The sequence below is a fragment of the Xyrauchen texanus genome, chromosome 1 (assembly GCF_025860055.1).
Source record: "Xyrauchen texanus isolate HMW12.3.18 chromosome 1, RBS_HiC_50CHRs, whole genome shotgun sequence".
NCBI lineage: Eukaryota > Metazoa > Chordata > Actinopteri > Cypriniformes > Catostomidae > Xyrauchen > Xyrauchen texanus.
In genome coordinates this window covers 15185636-15199161 of record NC_068276.1, presented here as the reverse complement: position 1 = coordinate 15199161, position 13526 = coordinate 15185636, and the positions used below count along the sequence as shown (strand labels likewise).

Below are 13526 nucleotides of genomic sequence, written 5' to 3'. Positions count from 1 at the left end.
TGTTTGTCAAGGAACATTCATGGGAAACTAAACAACTGTTAAGATGAAAAAGACACTGTACATAAAATATTCCATATTTCCAAGCATGGTTATAAATGGATAGAAAAAAGATTATTCAACAAAATGCAGCCAGCATGGTAGTCAAATATTTACACTGATATATATATATATATATATATATATATATATATATATATATATATATATATATATATATATACATCAAGAAACAATGTTAGAGCAAAGTGCAAAATCAATGACATGAATCCCATTCAGATATAGCCCTCTTGAATCAATTACAACAATCAACACATACAACGTTTGTGCTTACATTTACTCATCATCATCATCATCATCATAACTGTGAAAGAAAGCACATTAGGCACATATCCTAAACATATTCACAAATTATATACACTGTGTACACATAACGCATTGGCAGTGCTGATAGCATTACAGAGCTATGACATTTGGCTTTCATTTGAAATCCAAGATGATGTTGCATAGGATTGATGACTTGTACAGTGCATTGCAGTGAAATGGAACCAGTGTTGTAAAACAAAATCCTGTAGTGCCATACAAAGAACATCTGAAAACCAATTTGTATAAATGAGGTGAAAACACTGAATAGCCCCATATATTTTGTTTTCCCATGCAAGTAAACTCTCTATCCATCCAAATATGTTTCCTTTATGGACAATCAAAGATAAAATTGTATTTACACATCATCCAGAACTGCCCCTGCAATATCAAGCAGCAAATACAGTATATCATTTATCCAATGTCTCCGTGGGTGTTTGTTAATCTTTCACATTGAACCCAAGATATGTACATGACAAAGGCCAAAATGGTCAATGAGGTATACTCATACACCAAATGATGAACAAACTCTTCTGCATCATACTGTGCTTTTGCCAAGATGTGTTGAGAACTTCCTTAAGCATAAAGCGAAGCCTAACACTCCTCCCACTATACATAAAATACATTTCAGGTATATAAAAGCAACAAAGCATACTTTTTCTAGTATATAAATTCCAAAATGACAACAGCAAGTGATGTTAGAATGTTATAAAACTGCCAATTAAAGGGATAGTTCACCCACAAATGAAAATTCTCTCATTGTTTACTCACCCTCATGCCATCTCAGATGTGTATGACTTTCTTTCTTCTGCAGAACACAAGTGAAGATTTTTAGAAGAATATCTCAGCTCTGTTAGACTATCCAATGCAAGTGAATGGTGACCAGAACTTTGGTTTTGGTTGAAAAACAGACTTAAATGTGACTATTTTTAACTGTACATCTCTCCATTGCATTTTCTAGGCACTGTCATGATTTCAAGCTTGTTACACTTAAAAGTGCTTTACACATGCGTAGAGTGCTAGATGGCGCTAGGAAGTTGTATTTTTGTCTGTTTTCACCCTAAATAGATTGGATCGCTTCAAAAGAGATTGATTAAACCACTGGAGCCATCTGGATTATTTTTATGCTGCATTTATGTGCTTTTTGGAGCTTCAAAGTTTTGGTCACCATTCACTTGCATTGTATGAACCAACAGAGCTGAAATATTCTCAAATCATTGTGTTCTCCAGAACATAGAAAGTCATACACATCTGGTATGACATGAGGGTGAGAAAATTAACTATGGGTGAACTATCCCTAGCCTCTGGACGAAACAGTGAGTCGCTATTGTAATTATTCACTGTGCTGAACAGAAAAAAATAATAAAAATAATAAAAATAAAAATATATGGAGTTACAATTGCCCTGTCACTGTTTTATTCCACTTCATCTTGTCACATTATTGTGCCTCAAAAAATGTGTGGCATGATATGTTGACTATGAGGCTGTTTTATAGGCAAACTCAAGGAGTAGCGTAGAGCCCTGTAGTTTAATTTACAAAATATATTTAAATCAGTTTTTTCCCGAAGTATAAAACATAGTGCCTTGGAGTACAAAATGGAGTAAGGCAGCAGGTTCCATTCAGCACCAAAAAGAGAGCAATTGAGTGTAAAAAATATAGAGACACGCTTTGTGCTACAGTAGAACACTTGTATAGAGTACAGGAGTTCAGCTGGATCATGCATTGTCAGCAGTTAAGGTCAGGGTTCAGCAGGTAAGATCAGGAGTGATGGAGATGGTGGTTTTAAAATAAATATATGCATAAGAGCACAAAAAGCACATCCCAGGTGGTATCTGAGGTTTTCGGTCTAATCATCACAATAAAGTGTAGCACCGTCTCATTTCGAACATATTTTTATGGAGTAAGATATTAAACGATGGGATACGATAAAGCTGGTTTTGTGAGGGTGTACGGCCCACCAGTAATGGGAAAGTCAATGGGAGGAAACACTGATGCCATCCATTGATGAATTGCATTGTGTGCGAAAATGTTTCTTTCGATTCGATTTGAGGTACAGTAAATCCTTACGATGAAGCAATATTTCTGTTTTTGTTTAATGCTGTAGTAAGATTCCTAATATCAAAGTGATAGCACACACGAGGCAGCTTGAAGTACTGTTCAGTTTTGGCGCATATATTTCTCTCTCTCTCTGTCTCTCTCTCTCTCTCTATATACATCTTTTTAAATGAAGCATAATTTCTTTCTCAGGGTTACCAGCACCCTTTATGATATAGAAGTGATGTAATGACTTGATTCTGCTACCTCAGTCGGCATCAATGTTCAAAGTGTGTCCTTAGAGAAGGAAATTTAAAGGCATATCAGATCAGGCTGGATCATAGTGTGGACTCCAGTGAAGAGTTCAGGATGTCGTCATGGTGACTGTTGCTATTGGAGTCGCTGTCATAACTCTGTGGACTAGAGCAGCTGGCCGCCTCCTTCAGTCGCAACAGCATGTTCATCTGTGCAAAGAATACATGACAACAACAAATAGGTCTGTTGGATGTCTTAATGTATGGCTGAGAAGAAATCTGTGAAAGTACACTTGGTCCCACGGTTTCATATTTACATGGAACTGCACCTGGAGTATGCTTTATCATATTGGCAACAACAGATACAATAGCGACACCTTTTGGCGTGGTTGTAGCATTAGGCAAAAGCAAGATTTACAGATGCCATTGTTGTAATATCATATTCACAAGTTTCTTTGTCAATTATGTTTAATTAATTCCACATCCAAAAGTGCCTGATAATAAGGATGTTAATATATATATATATATATATATATATATATATATATATATATATATATATATTATTTTTTTTTTTTTTGCATTGTGAAACAAAGTAATGTGATTGAAACATTGCATTGAATTTTGATCTTCTTTGCAAGCCATGGTAGCGTGTGGGATTTTGTCTTTTGTTTTTATATACAGCTAATGTCTCAAGCACTTACCTGTAATTTTTCAGGTGTGCAAAGTTTATTTCTTTATTATTTGTACAACGATTAAAAAAAAAACAGGAAAAATGAAAGCAAGTACCAAGGGAGCACTACAATGATGTACTGTTTAAATAGTTTACAATTATTTTTTTTATTATTTATTTTGCATCGCAGTGATGAGAATATCATAATGACCATCTTTCTCACATTACGATAATGAGAATTGGTGGGTTAATTAGTGTCATGAAAATAATCCCATAATGTTAAAATCTTAATGGTTCTTAAAATAAGCTTCATCTTCTATCTGCAAAATCTAATTTGTTTCATTTGGAGTAAAATAGGATAAGGCCATTTTCTTGACAGGTTTCCAGAGAATCACCCCATGATGGGGGAAAACCCTTACGAAAGAATAAAACAGTTTTTATAACCCATTGATAAAACTGTAGTCTTAATTTTCATCTCATTAGAGTGAAAATCATTCTACATGAAAGTAAAAAAAAAAAAAACACTGTGAGAGATTTTTAATAATTGTCTATTTGTGATTTTATTTAGCAAAACCTACCAAAACCAGTTTTCTTCTTAATTACACCCCAATTGAGTTTTGCATTTTTAATCACAAACTGATAAAAAGTATTATTGTTTAAAAAATACAAAAAACCCTTAATATGGAAGAGTTCATGGGAAATGATTATTCATTTAAAAAGTCCAACATTAGATGGCTGTTTGGCCCTGTTCTTGAATTAATCATATAGCTGATATGTTACATTCCTTGACACACCCTTGGCAATACTAAAATCTGTCTCTGTTTCAGTGTGCGTTACTCACCAGTGGGTCGGCATCACTGTCACTCTGAGTACTCTGCTTGTTGACGCCCTCTCTAGATGCAGAGTATCCATCAAAGCCCACATCCTCTGGGCGGAGCTGCAACAATGCTGGCCAATCAGGGTGTTGATGAGTGGTCACCCATGGAAACGTCTCCAGCACCCACAGTGCAGGATCCTCCCATGCTGCTCTGCGCCCGTAGAGCTATACATAAAGAGATCAATATTTAAGTACTTTTTTTAATTATAAATTCTCCTCCCTGCCCAGTAGGTGGCAATATACATAGAGAATGTCAATTGCCAAAAACAGAAAAGAAGAAGAATCTAAAAGTGAAAGTGGAGCTTGATAGTAAAAAAGGACTCAAATATTGATCTGTTTCTCACTCACACCTGTCATATCACTTCTGAAGACATGGATTTAACCACTGGAGTCATATGGATTACTTTTATGCTGCCTTTATGTGATTTTGGAGCTTCAAAATGTGTTACCCATTCACTTGCATTGCATGGACTTACAGAGCTGAAATATTAGTTTAAAAACCTTTGTTTGTGTTCTAAAATCTTTGGTAACTGATGCCATTGTAGAAATACCCTATTCACAGTCATATTTGTCAACTACTGTAAAGTCTTTATGTGCACTCATGTGTCATCAATCTAAACATACAGTATCTGTCATATTCATTTAGGTGTCAAACTGTGTTAATGCACCTTTAAGACTGGCTTTTGACATAAGTATCTTAATATAAAAAAAGTGACTGAGGAAGAGGACATATATTATGCCACAAAGAAGTCTAAAGTTACCTGGAGTCCCTCTCTCACAGCCTCCAGCATGTAGGGAATGATGGAATAGTTCCACAAGTCTGTGAACCACACACGTGACCCATCTACATCCATCGGACAAGACAAAAACAGACGCGGACCTGGATGGAAAAACAGACAAACATGAGACCCATAATCACAAACGGACACATTGTAACACGCTAACGGTCAGTTGTGTATTTGGCTTTTTGTACCAATTGTCACATCAGAGGAGCTGTGGGCCTCCAGGAAATGGTTCAGGTGGTGCCAGACTTGAGGGATCCAGTCTATGATCTTCACCAGCTCTGGGTTCCTCGCTCGGCTGCCGATCTCAGTCTCGATCAGCTTCCTCCTCAGAAACCGGCCCAGGAAACCTTTCACCGGCTCCATGTGATTAGCACACAACACCCACCTATGGTAGATGTCTTGTCATCTAACAATTCTCTCAAAGTGACACAAAACTAAAGACTTGAAATTTCTATTTCACAATGCTACATCTCAGAAAATGCATAGGCTAACCATGGACTAGCATAGTAGCATATGCTAAAAATGAACTGGAAGCAATATCAGCCATGATTTAAAATCTCTTTCTTGACTCAGTATTTGAACTACCAAGAGTTTAGACATTTTAACATAAAATTGGATTGAAGGTGCACCAAAAATATGCAAACTTTTTTTACATTTTCAATGTCGCTATGTACATTTTCAATTGCTACCTGGATGCCACTAGCAATGTACATAGCGACATCATGACAACAAAAGAGCGTACTTCTGTTTGTAATGTTTATTGTAGCACATTGCATACTGTTTCACTGTACAGTGTGCAAGTATTGCATTCTCAACACAGCCGTTGTTATTTGTTCAGTCTCATTGAGCTCGTTGGGTTTCTTGTTCTACAATAGCACATCAGCGACACCTAGAGGTCACTCCATAGAAGTTTTCCCTTTCAGGGCAAATATGTCAAAGTTTTAGCCCTAATTCAAGAAAAATGACGGTAGTACCTGAAGTTATGATGGAGCTGCAGGTTTGGAGCAGATGATGTCGCCTGGCTCATCGTGCCAATAATATACGGGCTGAAGATGGGAGAAAAGAAGATGTTAATTGATGTACACTCATTACCATGTGCCCATTTCTATACTGGCATTAGTGATTATGTAAACCATTTAAAGTACCAGTCAAAAGTAAAGACTTTGAACTAATGGCTCACGCTTAAATATGTGAGATTAGTTTTGCACGCAATTTGTTTTTAAAAGGATGAGCCAGAAAGTGAAAGAAAAGCAGCTAACAAGTGATCAGCAAACTTGAAAATTACATCAATAATGTTTAAAAAGCTGTGTAAAGAGTGTGTGAGAGACAAACTCACCAGCGCTGGTATTTGCAGTTGAGCAGGCCATTGAATACCTCTCCCAGTGAGCTGATATGGTGCAGGTTGTCCAGAATGAGCACTAGAGGGGCTTCGGTCTCCTGCCCATCAGCTCTACACTGTTCCACGACGTTTGCTAAGTACTGACGCAACTCCTGATGGTGTGAAGACATGATTGTTGTAGTTGTGTAGCAATTAGACCTTTACTTTCAGTTGTGCAAATATGTATAGAGTGTCTTGTAAAGGGCTCAAATCAGACATTTACTGCAACAAAAATCCTAATTTACATCAGAATCATTAGCATAGTAACAAATTACCACCCCTATTTACACTTCACGCCTATTCACTATTCAGCAACTTGGCCAAGGTAGCAAAAACAGCCTGTTTAATTACTTTTTCTCTCCACAATTTGGCACAGCTAACTCCCGATGCGAGCGAGAACCACTTTATAGCAACCACGAGGAGGTTACACCATGGGAATCTACCCTCCATAGCAACCGGGCCAATTTGGTTGCTTAGGAGACCAGGCGACTCCAGGTGTGGAAGTCAGTGTCTTTACTCGCTGAGCTACACAGGCCCCCAGCCTGTTTAATTCTAAGAGTCAGAAAAAGTGTGGGAAATGTTCATGTACAACTAAATTACAGCTTTTTGGTGAAAGAAACCTTGACTAAAATTATTCAGTGGCTCAACAGTATCTGGACACTTCATTCACAATTAAAAATGTATGAATGTCATTGCAGTAAAAGCATAATATCAAACCAAGTGGCTTTTGAAACAAATTACAGACCTATACTCAGAGAAGTAATGCCATTTTTTTTGCAGTTAATTTTTACGGGTAATTTTAGTGGATGTATGAAGTTAATTCCCTTCAAGTTCACACGGGTGTGCAGAGAAGCCACACATAGTTATTACATTAACTGTGGACATGCTGCACTAACGTTTGACAACTACAAAGTATTAGAGATTATGTTTGTTTAAATTTTTACCAATTTTTTTTGTTTTCATATTTCATATTTCATATTTCAAATGGATTTGTGTAGGAAGTATAGATTATGCCCCCTGGTCTCAATAGACCCAAATAAGCTTTGTGACAAATGAGTGACAAGTGACAAATGCTCACCTTGCTGGATTTATGATCAACATTGAAGGTGGCAATGTTGCTCTCATTGGGCAGTTTGACCTCTTGCAGTGCCAGGTGCTCTGCCAGTCTGTGGGCCAGATATGTTTTTCCAGTGCCACTGGGACCAGAGAGGATTATTCTTCGATGCTCCTGGAGCAACGACACATAGCGCTGCAGCATGGGTTTTGGGATCAACGTCTCAAAGACCAGAGAATCCTGTGACTGAGAGTTTACACCTGAAATGAGAGAAAAACACAATCACAACATTAGACTCCACCTTAACGCTTAAACGGCACAGCACAAATTCAATTAACTACAACAAAGAATGAATACCTTTCAGGGAGATATTGATGGTGTCATTCTCTCCAACGAGGTATCCACAGGGCAAGAGTTCAGGAGTGTTTGCTCCATTAGACCGGACCAGGTCTCCAATACGATACTCCTCCACACTGTCTGAGCCTAGTCCAAGCTGACTGACTGGATCAACATGCCTGATGTACTCCTGTAGAGAGAAGAAGAGATTAAAAATGAGTTCAAATGAGATTAATAAGACATTCAAATTCAACAGTGATCCACCAATTGTTGCAGATAATGTTTGAATTAACAGAATGACAGACTGACTTTTTCTGTCACTTTTCTATATGGTGGAAATTTATTTTGATGCAAAACACAATGCGAATAAAATTCTATTAAAATAAAAAAGTTAATTTAAATTGAGGCGCTTAGATTATACAATGTTCAAACTAAGGGATTTTAAAGCAGTTAATGAGCCCTATTTTAAGAGTGCTTTGCATTCAGCGCAGCGCTATGCAATATTTTTATTCAAGTATGCGTTAAGTCTAGGCGTAAGTGGGTTTTGCGCAATAGCGAGCGCAAAGCGCTAATGGGCTGGGTCAAGTGCAATTCAATTCTGAGGTTCTTCTCCAGGTATTGCACCATCTGCATCCAGTTAAACATTAAATTCCCTGTCAAGTGATGTCGATATAAATGAAGGCAGCCCATTCATAAGAATTCGGTAGTGAAAATGGGCTGTATGTAATGCATCTCCTGCTCTATAACTGTTTTGTTGCCTGCACTACTCCGAAACGCAATAAATGTATTATTATTATTAATCATAATAATTTACTGACACACAAATCATAGGTAGTATTAAAAGTGATCGATAGCTATTTGGCATTATATGCTGGCGGAATACCCAAATTGCAAATGCAGGAGTGAGTTTTGACTTTGCACCGAGATTAGATGTGGTTCTCAGATGTCTAAGCCCAATGATCTAGTTCTAAAAAAAAAAAAAAAGAATTGCACATTGCACTACTTAAATAACATACAATTAACCCACTGTTTGTGCCCATACACCCACACCAACTTTCACTTTGCACGAAAATTGTGCTTAGAATTAGCGTTCTCACAAAAGTTGGATAAGTTGTAGACCACAGTTACAAAAATAGAGTAAAAAATGTCTTTCTGAATTTAACCCTCATGTTGTGTTCCAGTCATTTTGCCTTAAAATGCTGGTTAATGCTATCCTATTGGACTAAAATGTTCTGACTTTGTTCACACAGGGTATCAAAATGACAGTGAGACTACAACTGGCCCTGGCATACATTCGCATGCCCTCATTTGACCCGATAGTGGAAACGCAGCTATTGTTTACTAATATACAGAAGCTTTCCCACAGCTAAGGTATATAAAGCCAGTCATTTTTGAAAAGGAACACTACAAAGTGTGACTTTCTGCCTTTTTTTCTTTTTCTAAATAAAACTGCTTAACTTCTAAACTTAATTGTTAAACATTAAAACAAACTAGTGTCTAATTTGTATAGCACAGAAGTTTTCTTATGGTATATAATTCAGTCAAAATAACCCATAAAGAATTATTTTTTCACTCAAAAACCAAGGTGCATAAGCTCAGGTCAATGAGACCTATGAAATAATGAGACCTCAAGAAATAAATACAAAACCTGTCCAAACTGATAGAAAACAAGTTTACAAAAAGATCTAATCAAATATTTGGTGATAATATAGCATAAAGAGATATTTATAAGCAATTTTATAGGCCGGTCATTGTTGACCGGGAAGACTGGGAAGACTGCAGCACAGGACTTAATAGGAACCCTCACAAAGTGGTCGTATTATCAAATAAACCACCACAGCGATGTGTTTGAATTATAGATTTAAATTAATTTACCTTAAACAAGCGCCGTACTACACCATCAAGAATATCCCATTTGGTTTTTCCACTGACACCAATGCAACCAATCAGGAAGTCTCGAGGCGTGCACTCCTGTGAGCATCAAGAAACAATGTCACTTCAGTTATACAAAACTCAATCAGAGGATTTATAAAATCTTGGTGCTATTAATTCAAGGAAAACTGACCTCTTTCCATGTAATGTCCTCATGAAGACTGACAACAATTTTCACGTGTCTGCTCTCTTTACGGGAGCCTCCGTCTCCACCGGAATCATCCAGCAACATGTCTTAAGAGAAGAGAGACTAGGTTTGTGATGCAGTTTTATGCAGTCTGTACCAATAAACAACATTTTACGTAAAGGGATAGATCAACAAAAAATGAAAATACTCTCATCATTTACTCACCATCATGCCGTCTCATATATGTATGACTGTAACTCTTCAGCGGAACACAAACAAAGATGTTTTGAAAGCTGTTTGATATGTTTTTGTCCATACAATGTAAATTAAAAAGAAGAAGAATGTAAAAGAACACAAAGGCAGCATAAATGTAATCCATAAAATTTGAGTGATTTAATCCATGTCTTCTGAAGCTTGTTCAGTACATGCATGTTCTTGTGTGAGCTGACGTGTGCATGAAGCAACCGGAAGTTCTTTTGTGATTTTTGGTGAATAAGGACTGAATTGTTGCTTTGTTTCTAAGCCAAACCAATCGTATCACCTCAGAAGACATTGTGAGTTGTATGGATTATATTTCTGCTGCTTTTATGTCCTTTTTGGAGCTTGAAAGTTTTGATCCCCATTACGTTTCATGAAAAAAAAAAAAAAAACACACATTAAAGATCCTAAAAATATCTTTGTTTGTGTTCCGCAGAAGAAAGTCATGAGGGTAAGTAAATGAGGAACGAATTATCATTTTTAGTGAACTATCCCTTTAACAACAAAATAGGGATAATCTGGGCAGAACACACACATACCGAAGCTGGTGGATTCTGTGAGGTTTAGACTGTGTTGAGGGAGGCCAGGTGTTGGAGTCGGTGTAGGATTATAGACGGACACTTGAGAGGACACTCGGCTCCCACTGGCTTGGCTTTCCAATTTAAGACGATCATTTTCTGTCTTTAGCTTCTCAATCTCCACCTATCGGACCACCCACAGGAAGAGAGATAAAACAGAACCTCATGAACTTTTATCCACAACTCAGCTTTGCAATTACAAATATGTGTTGCACTGTTAAAATCTTCTTTGCATTGAAGTGTTCATGTTAACTGATCTAATAAATCTGAGGCTTGGAGAGATTTGTGCCGTTACGTGTGGGTCAGTCTCAAACCTGCATGCGGTTCATGGTCTCCCGCAGCTGATCCAGCTGGTGCGCAGAGCTAAGGGCTTCCAGCCGAATGTCCGTCAACTTCATCTCCTTCTCTCGAAGCTCATTGCGCAGCTGCATTACAGTCTCTGCCTCTCCATCCAGACAGTCTGATAGTCTGGAGAGAAATCAGAAATGATTAAATAGATAGAAAAGACACACAGCATATTTGGTGATTCCCTTTCGTGGAACTCGAGCTGTGTATGATCGCTATGGGACACCGTCTGAGTGTCACATGGTCTGAAGCCCTTATACAATCACCCCAATTTATTGGCTGATGGAGCTTAAGTGACGCCCCCTAGGGAACTATGTCACAAGCTCCATAAAGGCGCTCACTTTAGTACCACTGGGTCAGTGCACAAACTGTGTAAGCCATCAAAGTGTAGATTATACTCCTTTATAGCTCCCCTTTTAGTGGCAAAAACGTAAGGACGTCGTTGACAAAGCAGGAATTTCAGAGAAATTTCAGTGTGGTTTTTTTCCAAACATTACAAGAACCCGAACAGGACAATGGCGATGCGTTGAGGCTCGCAATTTCTCACCATGAGGCGTTATCCCCACTTGTTCCAGTTCTAGGGCCTCCAGATATGGAGCTCCATGTGCTGTACACGAAGCTCATCCAACCTATGGAGTCTAGATGGGCCAGCAGTAATATTGGCACATAAACTGGCTTGAGATAATCACGGTGTAGCTGATGTTAAGGTTTTTCCCTCTGAAGATTCAGGACAGTCATATTCTCATCAAGTCGGACAACAGGACGGTGGTGTCCTACATCTATCTCCAGGGAGGGGTGCGATCTCGTGCCATGTCACATTCTTCTGTGGGCAAGGGACAATATTTTATCTCAACGAGCCATACATGTTCCGGGCCAGTTGAACTTGGGGGGAGGATCTCCTGTCCAGACAGGGTCCAATTCCCAGAGAATGGACATTACATTCTCAGATTATGGAACAAATCTGGAGGAGGTTCGCAGAGCGGAAGTGGACCTGTTCGCTTCGAGCGAGATGTTGTACTGTCCCCTCTGGTTTTCTCTCTCGCCCCCTGCACCGCTGGGATTGATGCACTGGCGTATCAGTCTGCTGCATGCAGGTCTTCAGAGGGTTCGGGAGGATCGGGTTTGGCTTCTGTTAGTGGCGCCATATTGCCATCTCAAGTATGGTTTTCAACATTAGTCTCTCTCCTGGAAAAGACGCCTTGGGAGATTCAAGTCAGAGCAAACATGTCATGGGCTTTGGTTAGGTTTGACTCCTACTTCCCAGGTTCTCTCTGTTGGAAAAGGAGTAAATTCATAATTCCTTTTATTCAGAGGCTTTAGCTTGCTTGTGCGCCACTACATGCTTGCCACATAGGCTAAGACAGTTGGCAGCTACTGTTCGCATGGCATGAATGCATTTCGTTCCAATAGTGACCATACGCAGCTCCAGTTCCACGAAAGGGAACATCTTCGTTATGTACAGTACATACCCATGGTTCCCAGAGGGGAACAAGATGCTGCATAGCTGGCCGTAGCTCTCTAGCTAGGCTCAGAGGCTCATCCAGAGGCTCATGCCTTTTGCTGAAAATCTGACTTGATGGTGCGAAAGTGAGCGCCTTTATGGAGCCTGTGACATAGCTCCTTAGGGGGCTTCACTAAAGCGCCATCAGCCAACAAATTGTCATGATTGTATTAGGGATTCAGACCACGTGACACTTGGATGGTGTCCCATAGCAATCATATTCAGCATCTCGTTACCCTCAGGGAACCAAGGTTATGTACGTAACCGAGACGTTTCCCACCCACAGCTGCGATTCTACCCAATCACTGATGTAGAGTCTCAAGATCAAATACATTACTGGAAATTTAAGGACAATGCCCTGTCCTCATAACACCAAATGTCCCAGTCATCTCAGAAAGTTTTTACTGTATGAACCATAAATAGCAGCACACTTACAGAGAGCTGGAGTGTGTGTTTCGGAGCAGCATCTCTGAGGTGCTTGTGCCATTGTGAGTGAGTTTGGGGGAAGAAGGGAGAGAAGAGTCTGTCATCTCTTCAATGTCTGAGTGGGATGAGGCAGACTTGGGTGATTTCTTCTTACTGAAGGCCTGCTTGAAGGAGCTCCGCAGCTGAAATACACACACACAAACACACAGAAGACACAAGAGCATGAAGCTGAGAGTTCCTAGACAACATAAAAAAGCAGGGCAGCACTCAAGTGGACAAGGGGCAGTAGGGGCAAAAAGAAAAAAGAAAGGAGAAATAACATTGAAAAAAAGGGAAAGGATGGGTGTCACCAATCACCCATACAGTATAAATGTTTAAAGACACAGTAGCCTATATAATATGTGTATTGTTTGTGTGTGTGTGAGTATACACACAAACACACATATATATATCAAATCACTTTATTGTCACATGACCATATACACAAGTGCAACAGTGGGTGAAAGTCTTGAAATGGTAAATGATCTACACTTATATAGTGCCTTTTTAACCTTAACAGTATTCAAAGCACTTTACACTGTGACTCATTCACCCATTCACACACACA

General features: G+C 38.9%; 1 protein-coding gene across 1 annotated transcript in view; it reads right to left on the bottom strand.

Moving 5' to 3' along the window:
- Positions 1 to 224: 224 nt before the first annotated feature.
- LOC127640618 (neuron navigator 2-like) overlaps positions 225 to 13526 on the bottom strand; it is an 83599-nt gene continuing 70297 nt past the window's right edge. Inside the window, exons 21-33 of the mRNA XM_052123322.1 lie at positions 12929 to 13101; positions 10962 to 11115; positions 10609 to 10771; positions 9818 to 9918; positions 9628 to 9723; positions 7774 to 7942; positions 7441 to 7676; positions 6321 to 6475; positions 5959 to 6030; positions 5173 to 5369; positions 4961 to 5079; positions 4164 to 4364; positions 225 to 2859 (exon numbers count right to left, since the gene is read on the bottom strand). Coding sequence (XP_051979282.1) covers positions 2734 to 2859; positions 4164 to 4364; positions 4961 to 5079; positions 5173 to 5369; positions 5959 to 6030; positions 6321 to 6475; positions 7441 to 7676; positions 7774 to 7942; positions 9628 to 9723; positions 9818 to 9918; positions 10609 to 10771; positions 10962 to 11115; positions 12929 to 13101 — 1962 coding nt within the window. The 3' untranslated portion in view covers positions 225 to 2733. The remainder of the gene's footprint in view (positions 2860 to 4163; positions 4365 to 4960; positions 5080 to 5172; positions 5370 to 5958; positions 6031 to 6320; positions 6476 to 7440; positions 7677 to 7773; positions 7943 to 9627; positions 9724 to 9817; positions 9919 to 10608; positions 10772 to 10961; positions 11116 to 12928; positions 13102 to 13526) is intronic.